Consider the following 24,136-nt stretch of genomic DNA (forward strand, 5'->3'; position numbering starts at 1 on the left):
ATGACCAAGCCAATCTAAAATATCCGGCATCCGATGTGACAATATAGTTAAGAATCGCTATACATGATAAGAGTAAATGAGATAACTTTGATCAGCACACTCTGGAGGGCTGAACTCTTCGAGAGCGGAGCCTTGCGGCGATGTGCTGCGTCTGCCGCTCTTGTTTCACCGCCACCACTGGCTGCTGCCTGTTGCATTCCTCGCCATCTTCTTCCGAGTCCGATATCACCAGAATCACCCGGTCCTCATCGCCACCGTATCTAAGCTCCCGCTTCACAGGAGCCTCGTCCTCGGAAGATCCCGTGTCCTGAGTAGCCACTTTCTTCTTTGCTCGAGCCCTGGCCTTCTGATTCTTCTTCTTCGCCTGGGTTGTCTTCCTGATGCTCTTGCTCTCGTCCTTGATCACGTCTTCGTCCTCACTCTCGAGCTCTCTGTCCTTGACGACATCATCAGCAAGCTCAATTTCCTTCCCTTCCTCGCCACCACGGCGCGTGAGAATGAGAAAATGTGCTACAGACTTGTAGCCCATCCGCAAAGCCTGCACAAACAAGCAAAAAAGCTACGTTTGTTACGGCACAAAGCTCGTGTAGCTCTCTTTACCGTCCTGTAGAGATTCCCAGTGGGAGCCCAGCCTTTCCTGGTCCGGCAGATGCTACAGTTGCAGATGCCTCTACACACCGGGCACTTCCAACTCTTGTCCGCAAGAGCTTCCTTGACGTTCTCTCCATATCTATATGCAAAAGGAATCTAGAAAAGAGACACCTTGGAAAGCCTTACCTCATGAACAGGCAGTCGCCGCAAAACTGGCCGTGCAGCGACTCACACTCGTAGCAAAAGGTGCGAAGACCGACAGTCTTTTGCCTGTAGATCATCAACCAAGAAAGGAGAGAGAGGCATTGGAGAGAAAGAAAGAATGGATGCTAACCTGCATTGGTGGCATGTTTTGCCGGAGAAGGCGTCGTAGATTCGCTCCCCTCCATTGTAGCCATCCACGAAGAGCTGCCACTCCTCCTTGGCGCAGCCCAGGAGCTTCTCGTGTTCTTGGGTGTACACCTCCGGGATGGGGCCGCCGGTTCCTGCAAGGCGCCCACTGCGACGAGAGCGGCGCTCGGATGGAGAGGAGCTTCGTTCTTGCACATCGCGATAGCAAGGAGCCGGACACGACTGGAGCCTGGACAAGGAAGAAAGAGAAATGGAGAGCTATTGGAGGAGAAAAGAAAGAAAAAAGACAACCTTGCCGATCGCCTGGAGGGTCCAGAGGGTCGGACGACGGCGGGCGTGGGCGGCGGCCTCCTTTTCTTGGTGGCAATGTCCGCGGACATGGATTCTTTGAGGGCGCCCAGGCCCAGCTCCTGCATTCGCTTGCGATTCTCTTCGATCCTCGCCTGCCGGATGAGCTCGTACTCGCCCATCTCCTCTCTTTTCCTCTTGGACATTCTCCTCCTTTGCGCCAGAGAGAGAGAGAGAGAGAGAGAGAGAGAGAGAGAAGGCCAAAAAGAAGAACGTTCGTTCCCTAGGGTTTTGAGGGGGGTTCTAGGCACCTACTTTTGCGCCAGTTGGACGACCACAATTCTGCCAGCTAGGCGAAGCCTGTTATTTAACTCACGATCGACCATGTTGACCGAAGTTGACAAAAACCCATTTGATAGAAAAATAACAGAGCCTTGATAAAGATCGTTACAAGCGCGTAGAAAGAAGATATTTGCAAGAAATTCTTCTTGATCTTCTGACAGGACCTTGATCTTCTGACGAACGAGTCTCTTCTAGTTTCTTTTGGACCCAAATCCAAAAGCGATCGATCGAGCTTGCATCAAAGATTGAGCAGCGCTCCCCCAAAGACGTTTCTCAAGATGCATAACTTTTACGTAGCCAAAGTTTCATAAACCTTTTGCTACTCTCATTTCTTCCGGAGAGGCTGGAAGAGATCCCTTGCAACTTGTCTACCAGGCCCTCAAATCAAAATCCTCTCCCTTGGGCTTAAAGGCCCATACCACAAAGCCACACTTATAAGCCGGGATAAACAGTGGAGGCAATCTCTCTCACGCCCGCTAGCGATAGCTCCAAGCTCGCATGCCCGGCGGTGACTGCAGAGAAACGAAGAAACCAGGCCAGGCACGACCATGAGAGAAGAACTCACTCCAAAAACGGTAAAGCTATTACCTCGCAGTAGTGCCTTGAAATCTCTCGCAAAATCGTCTGCTCTCAGCGAGACTGGTGTGACGCCACACACCCGAAAAATGCACGCCTCCAGATACAAGGACTTCTCCAGGATACTCAGCAGCATGCAGCACGTATCCCCAGCTTCCTTCGAAAGTGAAGATCCTGCCTTGCTGGTAGCGATTTCGGACGCGACTAGCATAACTTGATCCTGGAAGAAACAGTCATTCAAGAGTGTAATCTCGTCAATCTGATTTACCTGCAATGCGTGGAGTATCTCGGGAGCCGGCAGCTCTGGAAAGCGGCCTTTCGTAGCCGATGACCGGCCTTCTTCCATGTCCTGCAATGCTTGCCGGGCTTGGATGACGAGGAAGCGGAGCAGGAGGTTGGCAAGCCTGTACACCTGAATCGCGATCGACTCCGAGTACTCAGAGCCCGACGTAGAATCAAGCTCGTTCCCGGTCGCAGAATGCGGCTTCCTGTGAGAGCCCCTGGCGGTAAGAAGAAACCACGCTGAAGTGCCACCCAAGGTGGCAGCCTTTGCAAGAGCGACCGTCTCCTGCCTTTGAAGAGGAGGACACGATACTCCTTCGCCAGTGGCCGACCGAACTAATCCTTCGCGTGCAACATAGGCCAGCAGATGCACAGCCATCTCGCGGAAGTCGACGAGCTCGTCTCGGACGGTGTAAACGGCAGCAATAGGATGACGGATAATCTCGCACAGAAAAGCCGTCACGTACTGGGCCTCTTGAAGCGCCGAGGAGCTCGTTTGAGCACGATGATATCTTGCCACCTTTCTGCCTTCTGAATCCACGCAGACGTTGGGAGAGCATAACGCCAAGAGGATTTTATGCCTCTCAGCTTTGAAGTAGGAGATGGTGCTGTCCAGTACAGTTCCCCGGTATGCGTCGTTGTCCCCCAGAGCACGCAGCAAAGAAGCCACTGCGGCCACACCCAACGCCCACACTGCTTGCTGTGAGGACGTCTCGGTCATTGATATGGAAAACGGTCCTCCTCCATAGTCTTCCTCCCCACGGTGACTAACCAATGATATAGAGTGCAAGAAGCCCGCAGTGAAAAGCATCTCCGCTCCACTCTTGAAGCAGGATAGGTAGAGACAGAAGCTCATAACAGTGGCACGGGTGTTGTCATCGCCTCCTAGTGCCATGGACGACACGAGGGACTTGGTCGGAAAATGAGCCTGTAAGATAGGAATCCACGTTGATGGAACCAGACAGAACCTGATGACCATGTTCATAGCAGCCAAGGCCAAGCACCTGTAGTCCTTGTTCTCAACCATGCCGCACAGCATTGGAAGAAAGCTCAAGGTTTCGGCACCGAAGTCAGCCTCGCCTGTAAGTTCCACCTTTGCGGACATAACTTCAAGCGCCACCAGCAGGCACCCAAAGAGATCCTTGAGAGTCACGTCCTTGGCACGTTGAGAGTCCAATATAGACTTGATGCAGCTCAGAGATGTGGTGATAGCGGTCGCACAAATTCCACGTAGCTTGTGCTCTTCAGCATTGGTTTCTGGCGAAATCAATATCTGCCACATCATTGCCTCGAGAAGCTTTGATTGACATGCTACGAACTTCGGCACATAGATTGCTCGATCCATCTCTGCAGATGTAACGGTCCTCTCAAGTCGGACACAGACTCGTTCCACTAAACTTTTGAGAGTGTCGCAAGTCCAGACTTGACTCTGGAGACAACCCAAACGTAAGAAATTTGGAAGAACGAAGACGAAAATCAGACTTACCTTCTTCTCCGCACCAGAAATCTTGACAACGTCCACAAGGCTAGTCACTGCCGAAATGTGAGCGGCTCCGTTGTGGATGATGTCATTGGCTTTTTCAAGACTGTAGAGCACGTTTTCTGCAACCTTGGTGGTCAATACATCGCCATCTCGATCCCAAAACTCCAATCCTAACGCACATCTGAGTAAGTTGACGTCATAATGGCGGAAATCTTCATGAAGTGTAGGAGACGACGTAGGAGGAATCAAAGCCGTATCCAGTTCTATATCCGCCAGAAAGTTCGAGATGTCTTGGAAATGGCGATTAGAGATAGTTCTACCATGCAAATCTCCTTGAAGGTTATAATACAGGTCGCTCATAACCAGCAGTTCGATGCTTCCCGAATAACTGCAAAATTTCCGAAAAGCTAAAGAAACTTGTTATGAGAATGTGATGACAAACCTATAACCACGAGAACTGTATTGATTCACGAGCTCCTTGAAAGACGGATGCGACAGTATCTATTAAAAACAGATTAGTCACATCGAGAAATAAATAGACACAACCTGAGAGGAGCGCTGAAGAAGACATTTGGTAAATGAAACATCCATCCCCTTGTTGTCACCTGACAAAAGCTTAACCAGCAAACCGATAACAAAGCACTTCGCTTCCCGCTGCAAGTCAGGCATTTAGATAGATGATGAACAAAGTCATGGTCGATCACCTTTGTTTGAAGTACGAATTCCTCTGAGTGATCATAGTCTACGTAGGAAGATAGAATCTCGCGAAGCTGAGTTGACGAAATCCAGTCAGATAATACAACATTCGATCTTCGCTTCAGATCGTTTGTCTTTGACTCAGCCGTTCTTGACACGGACTGAATAAACATATCGTAGATCATTATCTGAAAGATTGACGCCTGACAACGACGGCACAGAGCACGAATAACGTATTCTTCCTGGGATGAGATGTCGGGATCTAGAAGCTCAACAGCTCGATTGGACAGCGTCTCCCAAAAGGATTTCTTATTCCTCAGCACTGTGATCCCAGTGAGGCATTCGCTACCACCTTGCCATATTGAGAGCAGCAAGGACAGGAGACGAGAAAATACTTCCAAGTACCTGTATGAATTCAAAGTAAGTTAAGAGCTACATTGAACAAATCATACCGTCTGGAGAAAGACGTAGGAACTGTCAGAAGATTCCAAATGGCATTCAAAACTTCAGAACTCTTTTCAACATTTCCATCCTTTTCAGCTTCGGCCTCTGACTCGATCCAAGGGGAAATTAGCAATTCCAGCATACCAGGCTGTGAAATACACAGTTACAATTGAGCACAGAAGCGTTTAACATACCTGCCACGAGATAGCGCTAGTAACAAAGCTTAAAATGGAATCGAAAAGAGCAGGACTTTCAAACGCAGAACTTTCTGAGAGAATTCTCTCTATAAAATCACGCATATGTCTCTTCTGCAAACACATCTGCATTCAGCCAGTTTCGTAAAAACAAAGAAATCGTACCGAATCCACACCGGAGATATAGCTCGCAAGGTTCACAGCTTGGGGCTTTGCCTTTTGGCATATCTCACAAAGCTTCCCCAAGATACGCGCACTCAAAATTTGCAGCCTCTGAAATTTTTATTAGTATGCATGTTGTTAATAGTGATATTTGTCTTACAGTGCACCGTTGAAATCCAAAGTATGACGTGATAATTGTAATAACTGAAGTCGAAGAAGCAGATTTGTGGAAAAGGAACTGGCATAGAGGAGAAACGGCAAATGCATCCTAAAACCAAAGCGGAAAATGTTTAAAACCTCACGAACAAGAATTACAAACCGTGTGATGTTCAAGTATCGTATTAATGAGACACAGTGCGGCACAAATTGCTTGCAGCAGAGTGTCAACCTCCTTTACAGGAACGAGACGATATGTATACAGCTCCTGCAGAAAACAGTGAGAACGAGTGAACAATGACATGCTTTAACATACCTCTAGCTTATGCGCACTAACAGTCAAAATTTGAAACAACAAACTATGAATGACAGTATCGTTTAGAATTTCCTCCAATACGGCGCTTCTGAGCTTATCCTCGTGCCAGAAAGTTCCTCTCGTTGCCAAATCGAGCATTTGATAAATCTGAAAATTACATCAAACTTGAACGAAAGGGAATAACACGCAATACCTTGGCAGACATGCACCATCGCTCGTGCCTTTCTTTGAACTTCCAATTGGAATAATTTACGAGAATACTATGCATGGAGTGAATCACGAAGCCAGATAAGGAATCGGTCCGAACTCCTTTCTCGAGCAGCAAGATTGCAGCATCCAAGACTAGAAATGCAAGCATCAGTACACAACCATACAGAAAGTTCACATTGGAGAAATTACCAGCCAGTGTTAAACAGTATCGACCGCTACTCTGTTCCAGCTTTGAAAGCTTGCAATAGAGATACTCTCCAGACACAATACTGCATTGATGCAACATGAGAGGGGCGAATTTTTTTTGAGAAAGTACCTTTTGTCCGAGGACTGAATTAAACCGGTTTTTTCTACTCCCGCCATAACTTGTCCAGGGAAGCTGCAACATTAATGAAAGTCCTTAAACGACGTAAAAAATGTAATCATGCCTGTTTGCGAGTTTTTGAAGCAGGCTGACGCTCTCAGCAATTGCTTTCAGCTCTCCAGGACAGCCAGAAACAAGGTTCTTGATAACAGAGCACACAAGGCTAATGACGTCGATCCTGAAAAGCGCATACAAGTTCATCTTTCCATGTCCAAAGATTGAATACCTTAAGCTCCTGTCCATCTTGCCATCAGCGCGAGCAGTTGTTGCAGCTACTGACTTGTCAATGCTAACCAAATGCAATGAGATATCCTGCCAAAAAACACAGTTACACCGGAGACAAGAAGCAAAGTAACATAAGCGCCACCTTATTTGATGATAACATTTTGTTCAAGAGAGAAACAACAGAGAGTATTCCTTCAACGCTCTCTTGCGGCCACTGAGCCAAGCAAGACAGAATAGTTACCAGGGCACTGTGCTCGCACTGCACCAGAAACGGACACTGATTTTTAGAAAGTCGAACACCAGCATCATTACCTCCCAGCGCACAAGAGCTACTCCATCATTATACCGCTTCAAAACACGTCCAACAGCACCCGCTGGGATATATAGACCCGAGCAATTAGGAATCTGAACGGCGCTGGAAATATGTATAACAGAACCAAAACTTTCTTCCTCTTGGTTTGGGCGGTATAGACAAATAACGGGTATTGTCTGGCACAAAAAATTGTACCTACAGAACCGAATCGCTTTTAACAATCCACCACGGAAGAAAATGTGTACTTACACGCACTCCGCAGACCAACGCCCTTCACACAAGCACGACAATAGACGCAATAGGGGGTCTATTTCCTGTGGAAAATTATCTCGGAGTGAATACAGAAAGCTTCGTATTGGTCCGTCCACGGCAACTTCCTTGTCCCAGAAAGCGGTGCACAACCACTCCTGCAAAAAGTCCAATCAAATGAATACACAAATCGAGCTGCGTAAAGTATAGAACCTGTCCGTCATACGTTTCACAAAGAAGCTCAATAAGCTCGTTTTGAGAAGTTATGTCAGCCTGCATGAACGATCATAACGAAAAACCAGTATGACTGCATTGATATACCTGGCAAAAATCATAAGCAGCTATGCATGCGGCACTCAGCGTTTTGACAGATCCATTGTATATGAAACCTGCGAAATGGTTGTAAGACAAGGTTCCACAACAATAAGCCCACATACTCACTCACGTCAGAATCTTTCAGTTGCTCCGAGCGCATGAATTTCAAAAGAAAGGCATAAGCCCCGTACTTGAAGGCCTGCTGGGCGTAAACGGCGTGTTCTATGTCCTGTAGGATGAAAAAGAAAATAAATCGTGCGCATGGGGCATCTAATACTCACCAGAACCATAGCCTGATCGGGAAGTGACGATACCAAACAGATAAAAGTTGCCCATGCGAGCAAAAGGGGTGCATACTCGGTAGTCACGGTGAGGTCAAGGCCAGATAAAACAACATCCAGTTCTTGTAACTCGTCAGCTGAAAAGCCATGCCCTCCTTGGCTGAAGTATTTGAAGCGTAAATTGGAGGAAAAAAAGAGGTACGACAGGTTTTACCTGAATGATATTTCTCCATGCACCAAAGTGAGAACTAATCGTAGATCCAGCACCTCTATAAGGATCAATAAAGCTTGACTTCTTACGTGGGCAAGTGTCTTTTCTGCCTCCGATGTAACTGCTAGCCTCTCGCTGTACCGTGCTTCGAATACGAACTGCAGAATCAGCAAAGAAACCATCATTCCATTTGGCAATCAGTGCTACGTACCTGAAAAGAAACAAACAGATCTTTCCATGTCTGGACGCTGCAGCGGGAGTCCGAAAAGGTCATAAATAATATGTCCATAAGCAAAGACTCTTCTGAAACTATTTCATCGGCCCACGCGTCCGAAAATTTGGAATCCTGCAACAAACGAAGCATCAGAGAGATGGGAATGATCCAAAGTACGAACCCATTGCTCAGGCCGTGTAGAAGTGACTACGTGGTTCAGGTTTTCAAGCGCCCGTTTGCCCAGATCCTTGTCAATGAGATCCTGGACCTTCCTAGACATGCATTGCATTGTGAGAAGAAGGCGGGTGCATTTGAGTAAGCATTGTCTTTCCAGAAAGTAAGTTATGGCAACCTGGAAAACTTGCGCATTAATACTTGAATGGATCGGAAGGAGAAAACTTACGCTTTGTGGCAGTAATGGATCGTCGCAAGGCACCGACGGGTTATTTTCCATATGCCTCGAGAGAAGAATATAGCTTTGAATCTCATCCAGGTCCTACAAAGAGCAACACAAAGAATTCTTCTCGAGATCAAGTACTGCTGTGCAGGCCTACCAGATGCTTGCTGATCCCAAGAGCTGTGCCCTGTAGCTCAGGCTTGACATCCAAAGAATGCGAACCGACAGTGATCTTGGATCCCTTCAAGGCTTGGTTGGAGGCGGCATTTGGACGTTTGAAAGCGAGAAGCATGTCGATCAGCCAGTTTTGGTGCTCCAGCAGCCTCTCCTCCTGCAAACAATCGGTGGCAAAGATGCTACATTCTCTCTTGAAGACACACCAATGGATGGATACCAACCAGTTCGATGCGCTTGCGCTGACGGGGTTGAGTGGCATCGCCATCGTCCTGGGCGTCCTCCGCGGCGGCGAAATCCTCGAGATCCTCGAACAGATCCCTGTGAGACTCCCACCACAGCGCCGCGGGCGTCGCCATCGCCAAAACCCTAGCTAGACCCCTTAGGTAGAAATTTTGGTTTTCATCCAAGAAATTTGTCCAATGCCGCCACCAGGGCCGCGGGCGAGGAGCGAGGATATGGTAGCAGGGTGCCGAGCTCCATCGCCTTGACGGCGGCCACCAGCGTGGACGGCTTTGCACAGATCAAGAATCGATTGCGCGCCAGCTCCTCGGCGAGCTCGCACTGATGATTGTCCATGAGATCCTCGTTGATCACTACCACCAGAGGCTTGCCCGCGCGTAGCGTCTCGAAGATACTCCCGGACCCTGGCATTCAATCACATTCTTTTGAGTCGATTGATCGATCGATCGATCCATGGATCACTCACCCGCGTGACTGATGACCAGATCGGCGCTGCTCAGCTGCTCGCCCAGATTGGGAGCAAATGTGAAGTAGTCCACTCGGAGACGATGGTGATCGTCGTCGCGCTCGCGCGTCGTGATTTGTGGGAGGTACGTTCCGCGGCCAATTTGGAGGCGCAGTGACGAGTAGCCTCGCGAGAGTAGCACGTCTTGGAATTCGTTGCTGTCGACGATACGAATCAAGGCATCAAAGCTGGTGGTGCCAACCGTGACGAACACCCGACCAGAAGGCTCCATAGCCAAAAACCCTATTACGTTCTATGTTACAAAGAAGAAAACCTTTACAAGAACTTTAGTAGTCTAGACTCACTCAAAATGGCTTGAGATCCAAACCGGCATCGCGTTAGCTCCTTTCTCACTGCTCGGAACTTGGATTAGTGGACGCTCTCCCTCGTTTCGTCGAGAAACTTGGCCGCCACAGTGGCCTCTCCCGCTTCGTGAGGCTTGTAGCAGCAAAGATGGACAGTCCCACCAGCAGCGCTCCTCCAAACACGTTTCGCAACATGTTTGGCCTCTGCCTCGTCTCCACCTTCTGCTCCTCCTCCTCCGCAACATTGCTTCCAAAGTCTTTGGAGCAGCGTACCTCTGCTGCGTCGCAGGAGCTGGAGAGGCTGGAAGATAATCCTTGAAACTTGTCTACCAGGCCCTTGGAGCACACAATGCAGTCGGAGCAATCCTCCCCCTTGTCCACGGCCGACGCCGGCGGCCTTCTCAAGAGCGTGCTACTGTCCACTGGTATATCTGCACGGATCATAGCTCAGCTCCGTTAGAAGGCCAGTGTTAGATTTTTGCCAGACCTTTCTCGTCTTCCGTCTTGCAAGTAGCCACGAAGTTCTTCAGCTTGGAATCCAGCTTGAAGAGCACCGTCTCTAGTTCTTCCAGTAAGTTCATCTGCATTTAAAGATTAAGATGTTCACTCAGCCGGGTTCTAATCTAACATTCGAAACAGTCTGTTTACCTCTGGAGAAAGCTCGGCTCCATCCTGCTGCCATAAAAACAATGTAGAAATGAGATCACGTCTCTCCCAGCAAATTTACATGGAACATACATACCTGACTTCTACGGAGCTGCTGATTGCTGCAGCCGCCTCCCTCGGTGAAGCTTGCGTCCAAGATGTCGCTCGGAAGACTTGAATAAGAAAAACGTATTAGGTACAGCAAAAGTTGCATCCACCGGGTCGCGGGCTTACCTTTGCTTGTGATGTATTATAGTGTCGAGATCCGGAATGAACAGGTTCTCTGGATTACCAAGGCAAGTACATTCCAGCGTCATCTGTTGCATTACACCAAGCATTCTTATTTTATTCTCACGTCGAATGCACAAGAGAAATATATTCCAAGGAAGAGAGCTCTACCTTCAGTTTGGGTACATAGCCTTCACGCGGACTGGACGCACAGAGAGGATATTTGATGTACACCTCCGAATCCATGTCGTCGAGAAACTAGGAGGTACACGTTATTAACAAAGAAATGACCAAGGTTGGGCACACTTACCTCTTTTAAGTCGAGAGCAATATGACCCGCCAAACCAGAACTGTAAGCCTGTTATAGAAACAAAACCACGAGAGTTGGACCCGTTCATCATTCCATGAAAAAATCGAGGATGGAGGGCGAGCAATCATCTACCTGATCTGCGATTCCAAGGAGGAAAGGAGAAACAAAATATAAACCTTTAGTCGAGAGAAAGAACAAATCAAATCGCTCATACCTATGTAAATGTGGAGCTTGCCGAGATCGTCTTCCTTGGCGCAGAAGAGGCGGCAGCTAATCCTCTGGTCGATGAGGCACTCGTCTTGCACGATGTCGAATTCGCCCAGCTCCTTCTGCTTGGACCCATGCAGGACTGTGATCTTTAAGCTTCTCTTGGCCGGAATCCGGAAGCTAGAGCTGGTGCTGAAGGAGAGGCGCATAGGCGACGGGATGCGCGTCACTCGCAAGATTGTGATGGTGAAAACGTAGACGCGGGGGCCCTGGATTGAAGAATTCCTATTCGCCATGGCTGCTGCGGCGCTTCCTCTCGCCGATCGCGCATCAAGACGACGAGCTTCTTGCTCGCCTGGCGCCCCAAAGAATCAATCGATCATACCTAGCTAGCGCGCGCTGTTGGAAAAGAGAGAGAGAGTATGAAACCCTGGATCAAACAAGACGACGATGAATGGACGCGCAGCGCAGCGGAGGGCAAGTAAAAATGCGGCGGCGGAAACCCCTTTGGTAGTTTTTATGTATAGTAAAAACTCGACATTCTCCTCCAAACGGGTAGCTAGCTCGCCAATATTTACCACCACGGGACAACGGCTGCTTTTTCTTTTTTACCATCGGCAGTCCCAGTGACCGTTAGAATGTGACAGAATATTCTGATCATGACGGTGCCCGGATATTCCATCTATTCAACTCGTTGACGGATGGCCAGTCAACCCAATTCCGTTTACTACGAAAAGAGCATGGGCTTTGATAGAAATGAAATAGTATAATTGCATGAAGGAGCGGACACACTTGGCACCGGCAATGCATGCTGGATCATATATAATCAATCAATCAAACCTATGCTCAAAGCAACCGAAAGTTCTCGCCTCACAATGAAGGCTGCTCTAGTGTTTCTTGTGCTTGTGTTCACCACGTTCGAGGTCACTTTGTCTTCTTCAAGTAGGGATCTCTTGTCCGTCGGTGGAGTTCATGAACAGCAGGATTCACCAGCCGCTCTATCTTTCGGGGATGATGGTGACGATTTTCACCAAGGCATGGACAGGAAGAGGAGCCACAATGGCAACAACATCAACATCAACATCAATTTCAAGTGTAAGGATGATCATGTAGATTCAAAGGACGATAACAAGGCTAAGGATGACACAAGAGAGAAGAAACACAAGGAAGTCAAGGATGACAAGAGGGAGGAGAAGAAAAAAGAGGATATGGATGACAAGAGCAAGGAGAAGGACGAGAAAGACAAGGATATGGATGGCAAGGACAAGAGCAAGGACAAAGACGACGAGGAGAGAGTGTTTCCCTAGAAAATGGAATCTAAAAGAGCACAAACTATGAAGAAATAAATCCATGATCTTCGGATTGTTTGCTTGAAACCCTAAATTTTAGGGCAACTGGTATGGATGAAGAGTTTGTCCCCGAGGCCGTGGCGCTGGATTGCGGGAATGAGAATGTGGAGGCGGTCGGGATCACAATCATCACTGGCTACCTCGGTGCCGGCAAATCTACGGTAGCATTCTTGCGCGAGCAAGCAATGGATTTTCACAGTGAGTTTGATCGCAGCTGGTGAATTTCATACTCCATGCCCAGCACGGCAAGCGAATAGCCGTCATTCTCAATGAATTTGGCGACGAGCTCGGTGTGGAGAGGGCGATGATCAATGAAGGTGAATCCGGTGCGCTTGTCGAGGAATGGATCGAGCTCCCCAATGGCTGTGTTTGTTGCAATGTCAAGCACAGCTTTGTTCAGGCACTAGAGCAGCTCACCCAGCGCCGTGACAGGTGAATTTCTTCCCCGAAGTTTTCACTTTTTTTCATGGCTTTTCTTACAGGTGTGAGCATGTCTTGCTCGAGACAACCGGGCTTGCCAATCCGGGTCCAGTGGCATCCACTCTTTGGATCGATGATCAGCTTGAATCGTCGGTGAGACTGGACGCCATAGTCACGGTAAAGTTGATTGCATTCTAGATAGATTGATCCTTTGACATTATAAATCAGGTGGTTGATGCCAGGAACTTGCAGCATCAGCTGGATGATAGGGAGGACGCTGAAGCATTCTTGCAACTAGCGCATGCAGTATGAAACCTTTCTCTATCACTAGCGAAAACATGCTGAGATTTTTTACTTTTTTATTTTTCTGCTTCTTTTCTGTAGGACGTGATCATTCTCAACAAAGTCGATCTGGTTGACGAGTGCACGCTAACGGATGTGAAACAACGAGTTGCTGGGATCAACTCTATTGCGACTGTCTTGGAGGCTGTACGCTGCGAGGTTGATTTAGATGTAGTTCTCAATCGGAGAGCTTATGCTACCAGGGTAATGGTCTTTGTTTTCGTTTTTTCCTTCTTTGTCTTCTCCTTCGAGCCTATACTATCTTCTTCCTGTGGTGTTTAGGACTCGATTAACCTCCGGGAACTTGAGAGGAAGCACGACGCAAACTTGCATGGCCAAACGGTCACAACAACCAGCATCGAAGACGACAGGCCCGTGATTTTGAAAAAGGTTAGGACGAGGACGTTGTGCTTTACTCCGAGCTAAACTTTGCCTTGTAGGTGGATGATTGGCTGGGAGATATTCTTTGGGAAAAGAAAATGGAAATTTATCGAATGAAGGCCATACTTCATGTTCATGGTGCGCAGGAAATGCATTTGCTACAGGTAGAATTTGGTGTTTAATTCGATTCTTTCGCATCATAGTTCTGTTGCAGGCTGTCCGTGAACTATACGAGATTCTTCCCGGGAGGCTGTGGCGGCCAGCCGAGAAGCGCCAGAGCAAGATAGTTATCATTGGTAACCATTTTTACAGTTTTTACAGTTCTAAGTTATCAATTGTGTTCATATACACCAGGTCGCAACCTCGACAAAGCATATCTTCAAAGCTCTCTCTCAGCGTGTTGTTTCTCTGGCGGTTTGGCAGACGAAAAAGTGTGCTCTCAAAGTATTACCTGTAAGAAATGGTCTGATTTTATTTTCATTTAGCTTGTGCGCTGACACAGGATTTTGCTATTGACAGGCAATCTTGGCTCTTCTACGGGTATCTCACTCTCTGTGGAGCGAACTTTGGAAGACGAGCTTGGAACACGTCGTTGAGGACTGTCAGTGATCCTAAGCTTGTTTTGAGGAGCTGGAGAACCTGGCAGCGAAAAGATTCGTGAGTAAAACGGTAGCAACAGGTAGAAAACAATGCAAACCTCAACGGGTCCAAGTTGAAGCTCAATTGTTTCGAGATCCGACACGGCCTCCACTTTATACATGCTCATCAGAGCCACGCTCTTGGCCACTGACACTGGGAAGATTTGGAGGTCGTCAGTGATCATGAAAGTTACATTCTCCTTGACAAAGCCCTGAGAGGAGGAAGAAGGAGGTTTGGCTGGTCTGGTGGCGGCTGCTGGGCTCGCAAGCACTTGCACAGGGACATTCATGACAAAGCCACAGGTGGTGCATCTCTGCGTGTTGTCATCCATGGCAATCGCTGGACAGAGTCTTCCCGACGAGCAACGGTAGAAGCTGTGATCACTGGGCTTGAAAGAGGCAGCGGCACCACCAGAGCTGGCCAAGGCGTTCTCGATTCCCAGGAGCTTGTCCATGAATCCTTCGGGAGCTTGAGGATCAACCAGGAGCTTCTTGTCGACGTGCATGACGGCGTCGTCCATCTGCTGGACGCTGGTGAAGATCCTGGCAACGCCCACCTGTGCTTCGCCGTGCACGAGCTTCATGGACGAGCCGACTGGTAGCAGCAGAAAAGAGAAGAGGACGTCCACGCATTCCTTGCTCGCTTCCAGGTACAAGATTCTCCTGTCCGACTTCTTGCAAACCAGCGTCACCTTCATCTTCGATATTGTGTATGATCAGGGAAGACTGATTTTGTGTGTGATCAGGGAAGATCATCCAGCGCGTTTTAAAGCTCGGCATTTGCTTTTGGAATTGGAGTCAAGCTCAAACAAAGAGCAGCCAAAAGGCTGGAATATGCTATGCTTTCCTTTGTAACGAATTCGTGCAAGAATTTATCCTCAATCCAAGCCAATGATCTCTTTCTCCTACGTTCTAGCAAGCGAGTCAAACAGTTATAATGACTAGGTAAATACTATACATACTTACTAGGTAGAAGTTTATCCCTCCCAGGTCAGGCAGGCGAGGTGGGCGTGGCTTTGTTTGGCGATGGCGCAAGCGCGGCGCTTACCGCCCCGCGCCCGCTTCTAGCTCGGGAATACTTCCAGGTTTGAGCGCCGATCGATCGATCGATCCCATCCATCGGTAGGGTTTTGGAGAGCTTGGAATCTTCCACTGCCGGCCGCGAGCGATGCAGATGCTCAAAAAGCTCCAGCAGCTGGATGCGTATCCCAAGATCAATGAGGACTTCCACAGCCGCACGCTGTCCGGGGGAGTCATCACTGTTGTCTCCTCCATTTTCATGGCGATCCTCTTCATCACGGAGCTTAGTACGTGGTCTTTTGTATCAATTGCTCGTTCTATGGATCACGTTTGGCTTTGGCTTTGTAGAATTGTTTCTTCTTCCGGGTACCACGAGCGAGCTCTTGGTCGATACATCTCGAGGAGAGACCTTGCAAATCAATGTAAGAAAGGAAATTTCTCCGCAAGGGAAAATAAAATCCCACTGTTTTCCAATCACGCTGACGGGTGATTCTATGACAGTTTGATATCACCTTTCCGGCTCTAGCGTGCTCGGTTATTAGTCTGGATGCGATGGATGTTAGTGGAGAACAACACTTGGACGTGGTATGTTATCAGTCAAGAGCCTTTTTTTTTTTTTTTCCTTTTTCCACTAAAACCAATCCTTGTTCTTGCTTGCAGAAACATAACATATTTAAGAAGAGATTAGATCCCTCGGGAAAGGTCGTTCAGCCTCCAGTCCAGGAAGATATCGGTGGTCCAAAGGTAAATGATTTCCTTCAGTTTTCTCGACTTTAACATTCGATTGTTGCTAGATTGATAAACCACTCCAAAAACATGGTGGAAGGCTAGAGCATAACGAAACGTACTGTGGTTCCTGTTTTGGTGCCGAGCAAGTAAGCTAAGGTATCGCCATATCGTATGGCTACTAACTCGTCCTGCTTTCATCAGTCAGATGATGAGTGCTGTAATAGCTGCGAAGAGGTCCGGGAAGCGTACCGAAAACGAGGTTGGGCAATACACAATGCCGATTTGATTGACCAGGTGCACTAAGTGAACTAAGGAGTTTGCAGTTTTCGTTTTTCCTTGTCTGGCCTTGTGTCTGAGATCTAACAAAAGCAACGCAGTGTAAACGCGAGGGGTGGCTTACAAAGATCAAGGAAGAAGAAGGGGAGGGATGCAATATCTATGGGTCCTTGGAGGTGAACAAGGTTGCCGGGAACTTTCATTTTGCTCCTGGCAAGAGCTTTTCACAACAACATGTGCACGTCCATGACGTTCAGTCCCTTCACAAGGAGAAATTCAATGTAAGCTATGGTGCTGTTGCGTTTTTCATGCAGCGTTCTTTCTTCTTGCAGGTCAGCCATTACATCAACGAGCTTAGCTTTGGCGCTCGGTTTCCAGGAGTTGTGAACCCTCTTGACAAGTAAGCGGGTCGTGTGACGAGTAAGACTTTTTTTAATCTTCGAATGAGTTGCAGAGAGAAGCGCATTCAAAAGTTTCCATCCGCTATGTACCAATATTTCATCAAGGTATAGCTCTTTGTCATTTTTGTTTCCCTCGTTGCAACTCTGTTTTACCAGGTGGTTCCGACTGCGTACACGGATATGACCGGGCACAAGATTGTCACAAACCAGGTCATAGTTTCTTCTTTGTCCTTTCGAGATGCGAAGGTATTAACAGCGATTTGCTTCAGTTCTCAGTAACAGATCATTTCAAGGCAGTAGAAGGTTTAAATGGTCGTTCGTTGCCTGGAGTTTTCTTCTTTTACGAGCTCTCGCCTATCAAGGTTCGTCAAAGATCTGTGGTCATTCTTCGTAACTTGATATGTACCCGCAGGTTTTGTTTACTGAGAGAAAGACATCCTTCCTTCACTTTCTAACAAACGTCTGTGCCATCATTGGAGGTAAGTCAACCCCTCGTTGCTGCATTCCAAAATCTAATTGAGTGTGGCTACGGATGACAGGGGTTTTCACTGTCTCTGGCATCATCGACTCGTTCATCTACCATGGACATCGGGCAATAAAGAAAAAGATGGAGATTGGCAAATATATATGAGAAAAACATTGCATAGCTTTTCCATTCAAAGGTTTTGTTCTGTCTCTCCAGCAACAGTGGCGAGCTCTAAGCATCACAATCAAATACAGTTTCAAAAGTCTGTCATTTGGTGTTCCACGCGTTCTGCGATGGAGCTTGTTCGTATTGGCGTCGAATGGCTTGAGGAACTCGGTAAACTATCGAGGTTGCGGAGCTTCGCAACCTTGCAAGCTGCGTCAAGATGTGGAAAGAGCCCGCTTGTGCCTGCGCATCAAGATCAAAGGCCCGAGCCCGCTTGTGCCTGGGCATCAAGATTAAAGGCCCGAGCTATGTTTGCATCGTTGGAGAGAGAGGAGGGGAACGATTTCAGTCCAGGGGTGTTGCAGCCAACAGGGAGGAGTTCGTGCCCGTCTCTTGCTTTAATCATTAAAATTAAAACCACAGCGAACCACTCTCAATTTCAAGTTGCCGGCTACAATAAAATGCAGTCACTGTACATCAACTTTGAAGTTGCTGTGTAAGCGCTGTCAGCCTGCACCTGGAGGTAGAAACACTTCAGAAGCGTGAAGGTATGAAGGATCGAACCGTACATTGGAAGTGATTATCCTTCTTGATTCTTGATGGCTGCTGTCATTCATTATCCTAGTTCCACAGAGCCAATATTGCTCTGGTTACATGATAGAGTTAATGTGTGTGTTTTCAAACCCCAATCTAGTGGCAGTATTGGTGAGTGTTGAAGAGGGACTTTGTGAAGATCAACGAAGAGATATTGGAGGATAGAGTTCCTTTATATCTAAGACCACTTTATATCTATGAAGCATTTTAGCTGTTGCACATGCATGATTTTTGGAGGATTAACTTATTGGACATCACACCGAACTTCATAAATTTGTGGTTTAACTTATCGCAACATTTGATATGGTCCTTTCCACTGAGTAAGGAGCTTTTTAGATAAACTATGTACCATAAGATTGAGAAAATGAATTAACACCAAGTCATTTATTTTGTATTCTACAGGTGGACGATGATAGGAGTTGTAACATTGTTATTGTCCCATTTATATACAGCTCAAGTGTTTAATAGATTTTTCTCAAACAAGTGGAAGAATGCTCGTCAAATATTAATCCCACGACTTAACATTACCAACTTGTAGCAATCACAAAGGTAAAGTCAACTCTATTGTTAGTATTGGATCATGACCATAAAAAAGTTTATTTTAAACTCTACACCCCTATAACATATGTATATTGAAGAGATGGCAAATAACCATCTCAATCTGAATGCTAAAAGTTCATGTACTTCACAATTATTCCTTTGAAGGTCCAAACAAATTATTTTACCAAACCGTTTGATTATACCTGTACTATTCAAACCCAAGGATATCTTAAGACCCTTAATCAATTAGAAAAAGGGGTGCACTTTTGTTTATGGACCCTTTCCTTCTATATTTACCCCTATGGATTGTCTCTTGAGTTATTTCCTTTGGTTGCTTACAATCCCCAACCAAAATGTCAAAATGTGAAATGCCATAGCCATAAATGCAAGACTATTATCCAAAAGAATTTGATCTAGATAGGATTGTTGGAACACTACTCAATTGAGGAGGAAGTATTCAACAACAATTATAAACATACTAGCAAGAGCACTAACTTCCATATAGTGAATCAAGTAGTTAAAAGCAATAATGACATATTCATTGCCAATAATCGATCATGAAAATGCCTCATCAAATCAAATGCCATAAACTCAAACAAATGAGAAATTGCAATTGACTCCAACCATCCTTCCACAACACAAAGGGGAGTATTACGAATTTGGCACCAAACACAATTACGTATATACTGGATAACATTACGTCGCATCTCTAGCCAATAAAAAGACCTATGTAGCTTTTTAGTCATATGACAAAGTCTCATACACCCATATAGAACAAGAAAATCATGGTAGGCATGGAGAAAATATGGAATAAAGATCGAAAGCACCACCAGTCATAAATGATCATCAAGATCCGCTCTTACAAAATAAAAAAGACTGTCTTCAAAGCAATATTAAGAATGTAAATGAGCCTCACAAACCTTGTTATGAAAAGGTAAATCTTGCTTTGCACCTTGTGAACACTAAACATCAAGTATAACAATTACTAATGGCACAAGATCCTCACAGATGCTAGAAGTATAGGCTTGTCAAAAACATGAGAAGAGAGTGAAGAAGGAAAAAGATCTCAAGAAAAAGCATTAGCATTAGCCATAAAACTCTCTAAGTGATGAATAATATGAAAATCATATATGTAAAGCTTCAAAGCCCATTGAGCAATATGCCCAATTAAGTTCTTCCTCTTCAATAATGAAGTAACTATAGCATGATCATCTGCTAGTAATGTCCGAAAACCATATAAATATGCATGAAGTTTTTCAAAACCAAATTATTGTTAAACACTCCTTTGTTATGGACTAATTCACTTTTACTAGTTGTAATATATTGTAATATACAACTAATATATGTATAATGCACAATACATCACTCCCCCTTTATTTAGAGTGGGCTCTATTTGCTTACTTGGATTTGCATCCTTGAGTAAAATGAAAGGTTGAGTGTAGTTAGGATATACCACAAATGGAAGAGTTATCAATAGCTCTTTTGATCTATAAAGGCTCGCTCATAATCCACAGATTAAATGAAAGATGACATTGACGACTTTAACAATACTCACAATGGTGTAATGTGATCAAAAAGGTGATCAACAAAGCGACCAAGATATTGCACCTTGCCTAAGAAGTGTTGCACATTATTTACATACTTCGGAGTAGGGAATTTTAAAACAGCCACAAGTTTATCAAGATCAACTTGCAAACCCTTACAAGAAATATAATACCTAAGATAAGTCATGTTTTTAGACATAAATATGTACTTTAGCTGCTTCAACTTTAAACCAACTTACTATACCTAATCCAAAACTTTACGAATATCACAAACGTGTTCTTCCCATGTCCCTTCCAAATGAATCAAGACATCATCAATGAAGTTAGTAGTCACTTTCAGCATGTCACAAAAAACCTCATCTATCATTTGTTGAAAAGTTACTAGAGCATTATTCAAACCAAATAGCATCACTAAAAACTTATATAAACCAAATGGTATATGAAAAACAATTTTAGGAATATCTTTCTCGGTTATCAACACTTGCTAATATCCAAAAGCAAAATCTAACTTGGTGAACCAATAACTTTTCCCCAGATAATCCAAAAGATTAGTAGTGTGAAGAAGAGGGTATATATTTGGGATTATTACTTGGTTTAACGGACGATAGTCGATGTAAAAATAAATACTCCTATCAGACATTATTACAAAAAGAGGTTTACACACTCAAGGACTCCATGACTTTTGAATAACATTTTTTTCTATCATCTCTTTGACATTTACATATCAAATCTTGATCTCTTTTGATAACCGACAATGAATAAGAACCTTGATTAGATAAGCATCCCCAATTGGAATAGGATAATGTGTTGTAATCTTGGCCCCAAACGATATGTCAAATTCAAAGAGATTGGTATACTCCTTTTATAAGCCAATCAATCGCTGCAATATAAAGATTGTCAGAGGGATCAAAAGAAGGAATAGAGGAACAAAATGGAAACATAGAAAAAAATAATAGGGAGATAAAAGTGATGAAAGCAAAAGTAGAAACAGAAGGATAGAAAGGAATAGAAGTGAAAAATGGAAGAAATATAAAGAAGTATGAGATAAGGGGGAAAAACATTAAAGTTACACTTTGCATGATTTCACCAGAACCAATCCATACTAAGAATGAGGTCAAAAACTTGACTTGGCACCACCCACAATGACTGCAACTCAAGCTCGAGATCGCCCATATGCATAACTAAATCCCCCTCATCCCATGCATATACGTATGTATGGCCATTGCCATACAAAATGAAAATTAACTTTGCCGCATGATGTAAATGTAGATAGTAACGTGTGGCAATAAGCCAAACAATAGAAGATAAACTTGAGCTTATATCAACTAACACAGAAAGCATAATAAGGGACTTTTTGTTGAAAAACAAGCTTGGAAAGTAAACACTGAATAAATTGGTGCTGAGTGAACCCTTTGATGATACTCTTGCAAGAAAGATGAAGGGGTCACTGATTTATTTGCACAAGGACCCTTTACTACTTGTGAAACTCTTCATTTTCTGGAAGCATCTCGATGTCCAGACCTTTTACTATAACAACACCAATAGAACATTGTTGATGCCAAGGTCTCTACCTAGGAAATGGAGATCATCAATCTGGAAAATGTTGACAATGCCGATAAATGTGATCAACTTCATTATATGGCTAGTAGCAAACATCATGTCCTTACCCTTATACTTAAATTTGGGTAGCAGTATCAACTTCTATTGGAACAAGACCATCTCCTACAGAAAGTGGAGTTGAAGGATATGCAATAAGAAAGGGAAGAGGTGACATCTCATAATATTATGCTAAGTGAAGAGCATCATCAAGGGTGGCTATGCACAAGTCTTACAAAATCTTGATAAAGTATTGGCCACAACATTCCTAACTTAATCTACTTCAATATATTTAGCTCTGCAAGAAGTAAAAGGCTTCAAAACGAATGCCAAATTGCATTATGGAGATAAATAGCCCTTGATAAAAACAATGCAATTGTCATTATAATCATTAGTATGTCCAAATATATATTTGAAAATGTCTAGGAAAATGCTCTAATTCTCACAAGTGGCTCATTATGCTTCTAGTTATTTATAATAATTGAAAGCGTCATAAGGCCTAGAAAGACAAAGAAAAGAGAGGAAACCTAATGAGTCAATAATAAGTATTGCTCCTTGGAGTTTTGACTTGAGATCAATGATATCCCACTCTCTTAAAAGAAACTCAAATCTTTTCCAGTCTAGCACATCATTGAAAGGAAGATCGTAATGGTCTGAGAGAATCACTGGTGTGACATGACATGCAAGGTTAGGCAAGCACATGGTAGCACTTAGAAAGACATACTTCACATATATCCATAATGTATAGAGTCGATAATACATGCATTGTTGACTTGTAGCTGCTAGGACAAATGCAAAACTTGCTCTAAAAAACTGCTTCTGGTACACTAGCTCTCCAATGGCTCTACTCATCCAATTATTATTGATGGCTAGAACATCATTGTCTTCCCACAGCTTGGCTAAAACCACTTGCATCGTAGAATTTCAATGACCAGCTTAGAATTCAAGAATTATTTTGCACAAATTGAGGACCAAGAATTGCATAATGAATATCAAGAGCACCTATTTTTGACATTTCCTCCAAGTCTGGCTGGAGTTTTTTCGTGGGAATCTTAGGGATGATGTGTACTATTGGTTTGATCATTTCACAGTGATTGCCACATATCATTCTTAGGATGATCCTCGACGTTTGTGTGAATTTCTCACATGTCTCCAAAGGACGATGTTGCAATGGTATAATGGTTTGAGTGTGACATAAGATTGATTCAACCCTTGAGGGCACATGCAAAGCAAGAAATCCTTAATGAGATTAACAAAATCCTTAACTTCCTTAATATTTGTAATGCACGTGGTTTTTACCCTTTATCCTATGGTGATTTACCATAGAATAACATTATGAAGTGGAACCTAAACCCTCCATGTGCCACATGTCATATGCCATATATCCAAAGGACTGCAGTGCGGAAGTTGAGTTTCAAGGCCTTGGGCCACTAAACAAAGGAACGGTGCCCAACTCCCAAGCATGAAGTTAAAGAGCAAAGGAACTAGACTATGGAACAACTCCTGAGCGTACACCCCAAGGAGTGAAAGGAGAGGGGCATGGAGCGGCTTGGAACAGTCCTAAAGTATCCAACATCCCAATGCCAGGACTAGCACGCCAAATGGAGTTTAGTGTTATTTCAGCATACTGGTGGCCTAACGCGAGGATATAGGTACTCCACCAGCTAGCATGGTGTGGAGCTTGGGCTTAGACTCAAGCCAGACACAGAACAAGGATAGATACACAAGCAGAAGCTAGACTATGCCTTAAGTTGGTCAGCCATGCCCAACCTACCCACTATCCCTACTATACATTTAGAACCCCCTATAGGCCCCCACCCACTTGAGGAACACACACTTTGGGCTTTCACCCCAAGCCTCCTTTAGTATCAGGAGTTAGTCTCTAGGACAAGTTTGAAACTTATTAAATATGGAATGGCACTAGATTGTGAATTTGGACATAGGACAAACACCATTGTGTTCAAGGCAATCTCTATATTCTGTAAATGAGCAAATCTAAACACTTTCCATAAATAGCATTTGGGATCGGAATGAGACTAACTCAAAGGGCATGATAGCAAAGGTGTTTGGTAGACATGATAAGTTATCATCTAGCAATATTGAGGGACCAAACTCAATATCACAGGGGTTCCCAATACTAGTAAGTGCAAATCAACGAATGAGTTTAGCTAACCAGATCAAGTATGTTTGACTAATAGCACTTAGAAATTCCATCCTTATGTTCATCTGGTCAAGTGTACGAAGACCAGTTTCTCAACTAGCTTAGGCAGATACTAATAACGAGTCTAGCAATACCGACCTCTTATCATCGTGGCAGTAAGGAAAGAGTGTCCGTAAGGACTGGCCGACATATAACTTTCAATACCCGAAGTCACATTCGCAACACTCTTCCCCCCTA

At 45.0% G+C, this 24,136-nt stretch overlaps 7 protein-coding genes across 9 annotated transcripts; 3 read left to right on the top strand and 4 right to left on the bottom strand.

Moving 5' to 3' along the window:
• Window position 1: 1 nt before the first annotated feature.
• Window positions 2–1,468, bottom strand: LOC9650703 (cell division cycle-associated 7-like protein). The gene is made up of 5 exons (XM_024665831.1): window positions 1,234–1,468; window positions 926–1,171; window positions 778–861; window positions 601–730; window positions 2–538 (listed from the first exon to the last, which is right to left on the bottom strand). Exons 1-5 carry the CDS (start codon window positions 1,434–1,436, stop codon window positions 92–94), a joined length of 1,110 nt encoding a protein of 369 aa, XP_024521599.1. The 5' UTR covers window positions 1,437–1,468; the 3' UTR covers window positions 2–91.
• A 178-nt stretch (window positions 1,469–1,646) lies between these two features.
• On the bottom strand, window positions 1,647–9,239 carry LOC9651362. Of its 2 annotated transcripts, none has more exons than XM_002992127.2 (31): window positions 9,059–9,239; window positions 8,818–8,991; window positions 8,667–8,759; window positions 8,445–8,615; window positions 8,261–8,395; window positions 8,053–8,207; window positions 7,839–7,998; window positions 7,684–7,786; window positions 7,564–7,631; window positions 7,456–7,515; window positions 7,243–7,400; window positions 6,993–7,188; window positions 6,823–6,939; window positions 6,682–6,767; window positions 6,520–6,633; window positions 6,408–6,470; window positions 6,281–6,360; window positions 6,075–6,223; window positions 5,882–6,028; window positions 5,729–5,833; window positions 5,570–5,677; window positions 5,413–5,520; window positions 5,248–5,361; window positions 5,062–5,201; window positions 4,618–5,014; window positions 4,460–4,567; window positions 4,356–4,414; window positions 3,917–4,301; window positions 2,417–3,859; window positions 2,161–2,368; window positions 1,647–2,084 (listed from the first exon to the last, which is right to left on the bottom strand). In XM_002992127.2, the coding sequence occupies exons 1-31, from the start codon at window positions 9,191–9,193 to the stop codon at window positions 2,005–2,007; spliced, it is 5,619 nt and encodes a 1,872-aa protein (XP_002992173.2). In that variant the 5' UTR covers window positions 9,194–9,239; the 3' UTR covers window positions 1,647–2,004. The 2 variants fall into 2 exon arrangements, with proteins under 2 accessions (XP_002992173.2, XP_024521589.1); XM_024665821.1 differs by having other exon boundaries at window positions 8,818–9,016; window positions 9,059–9,201.
• LOC9651363 (UDP-N-acetylglucosamine transferase subunit ALG13 homolog) lies at window positions 9,220–9,838 on the bottom strand. Its single transcript, XM_002992128.2, has 2 exons — window positions 9,544–9,838; window positions 9,220–9,481 (listed from the first exon to the last, which is right to left on the bottom strand). Exons 1-2 carry the CDS (start codon window positions 9,812–9,814, stop codon window positions 9,237–9,239), a joined length of 516 nt encoding a protein of 171 aa, XP_002992174.1. The 5' UTR covers window positions 9,815–9,838; the 3' UTR covers window positions 9,220–9,236.
• On the bottom strand, window positions 9,816–11,804 carry LOC112343029. 2 transcript variants are annotated; one of them, XM_024665823.1, is made up of 9 exons: window positions 11,285–11,804; window positions 11,203–11,207; window positions 11,071–11,118; window positions 10,932–11,018; window positions 10,767–10,849; window positions 10,630–10,705; window positions 10,536–10,559; window positions 10,375–10,468; window positions 9,816–10,318 (listed from the first exon to the last, which is right to left on the bottom strand). In XM_024665823.1, exons 1-9 carry the CDS (start codon window positions 11,571–11,573, stop codon window positions 9,933–9,935), a joined length of 1,092 nt encoding a protein of 363 aa, XP_024521591.1. In that variant the 5' UTR covers window positions 11,574–11,804; the 3' UTR covers window positions 9,816–9,932. The 2 variants fall into 2 exon arrangements, with proteins under 2 accessions (XP_024521591.1, XP_024521590.1); XM_024665822.1 differs by having other exon boundaries at window positions 10,536–10,562.
• A 348-nt stretch (window positions 11,805–12,152) lies between these two features.
• Window positions 12,153–12,584, top strand: LOC112343045 (protein PXR1-like). The gene has a single exon (XM_024665862.1). The coding sequence runs from the start codon at window positions 12,153–12,155 to the stop codon at window positions 12,582–12,584; it is 432 nt and encodes a 143-aa protein (XP_024521630.1).
• Window positions 12,585–12,663: 79 nt separating this feature from the next.
• LOC9651364 (COBW domain-containing protein 1) lies at window positions 12,664–14,503 on the top strand. Its single transcript, XM_002992088.2, has 10 exons — window positions 12,664–12,787; window positions 12,841–13,058; window positions 13,109–13,223; window positions 13,275–13,352; window positions 13,431–13,592; window positions 13,671–13,778; window positions 13,829–13,933; window positions 13,984–14,065; window positions 14,124–14,232; window positions 14,289–14,503. Exons 1-10 carry the CDS (start codon window positions 12,677–12,679, stop codon window positions 14,428–14,430), a joined length of 1,230 nt encoding a protein of 409 aa, XP_002992134.2. The 5' UTR covers window positions 12,664–12,676; the 3' UTR covers window positions 14,431–14,503.
• An 866-nt stretch (window positions 14,504–15,369) lies between these two features.
• Window positions 15,370–17,564, top strand: LOC9651365 (endoplasmic reticulum-Golgi intermediate compartment protein 3). Its single transcript, XM_002992089.2, has 13 exons — window positions 15,370–15,714; window positions 15,776–15,849; window positions 15,929–16,012; window positions 16,088–16,171; window positions 16,222–16,302; window positions 16,358–16,450; window positions 16,534–16,713; window positions 16,765–16,832; window positions 16,887–16,938; window positions 16,990–17,043; window positions 17,103–17,195; window positions 17,246–17,312; window positions 17,373–17,564. The coding sequence occupies exons 1-13, from the start codon at window positions 15,576–15,578 to the stop codon at window positions 17,462–17,464; spliced, it is 1,161 nt and encodes a 386-aa protein (XP_002992135.1). The 5' UTR covers window positions 15,370–15,575; the 3' UTR covers window positions 17,465–17,564.
• Window positions 17,565–24,136: the final 6,572 nt, after the last annotated feature.

The sequence above is a fragment of the Selaginella moellendorffii genome, unplaced genomic scaffold, assembly GCF_000143415.4.
Source record: "Selaginella moellendorffii unplaced genomic scaffold, v1.0 SELMOscaffold_129, whole genome shotgun sequence".
Taxonomy (NCBI): Eukaryota; Viridiplantae; Streptophyta; class Lycopodiopsida; order Selaginellales; family Selaginellaceae; genus Selaginella; species Selaginella moellendorffii.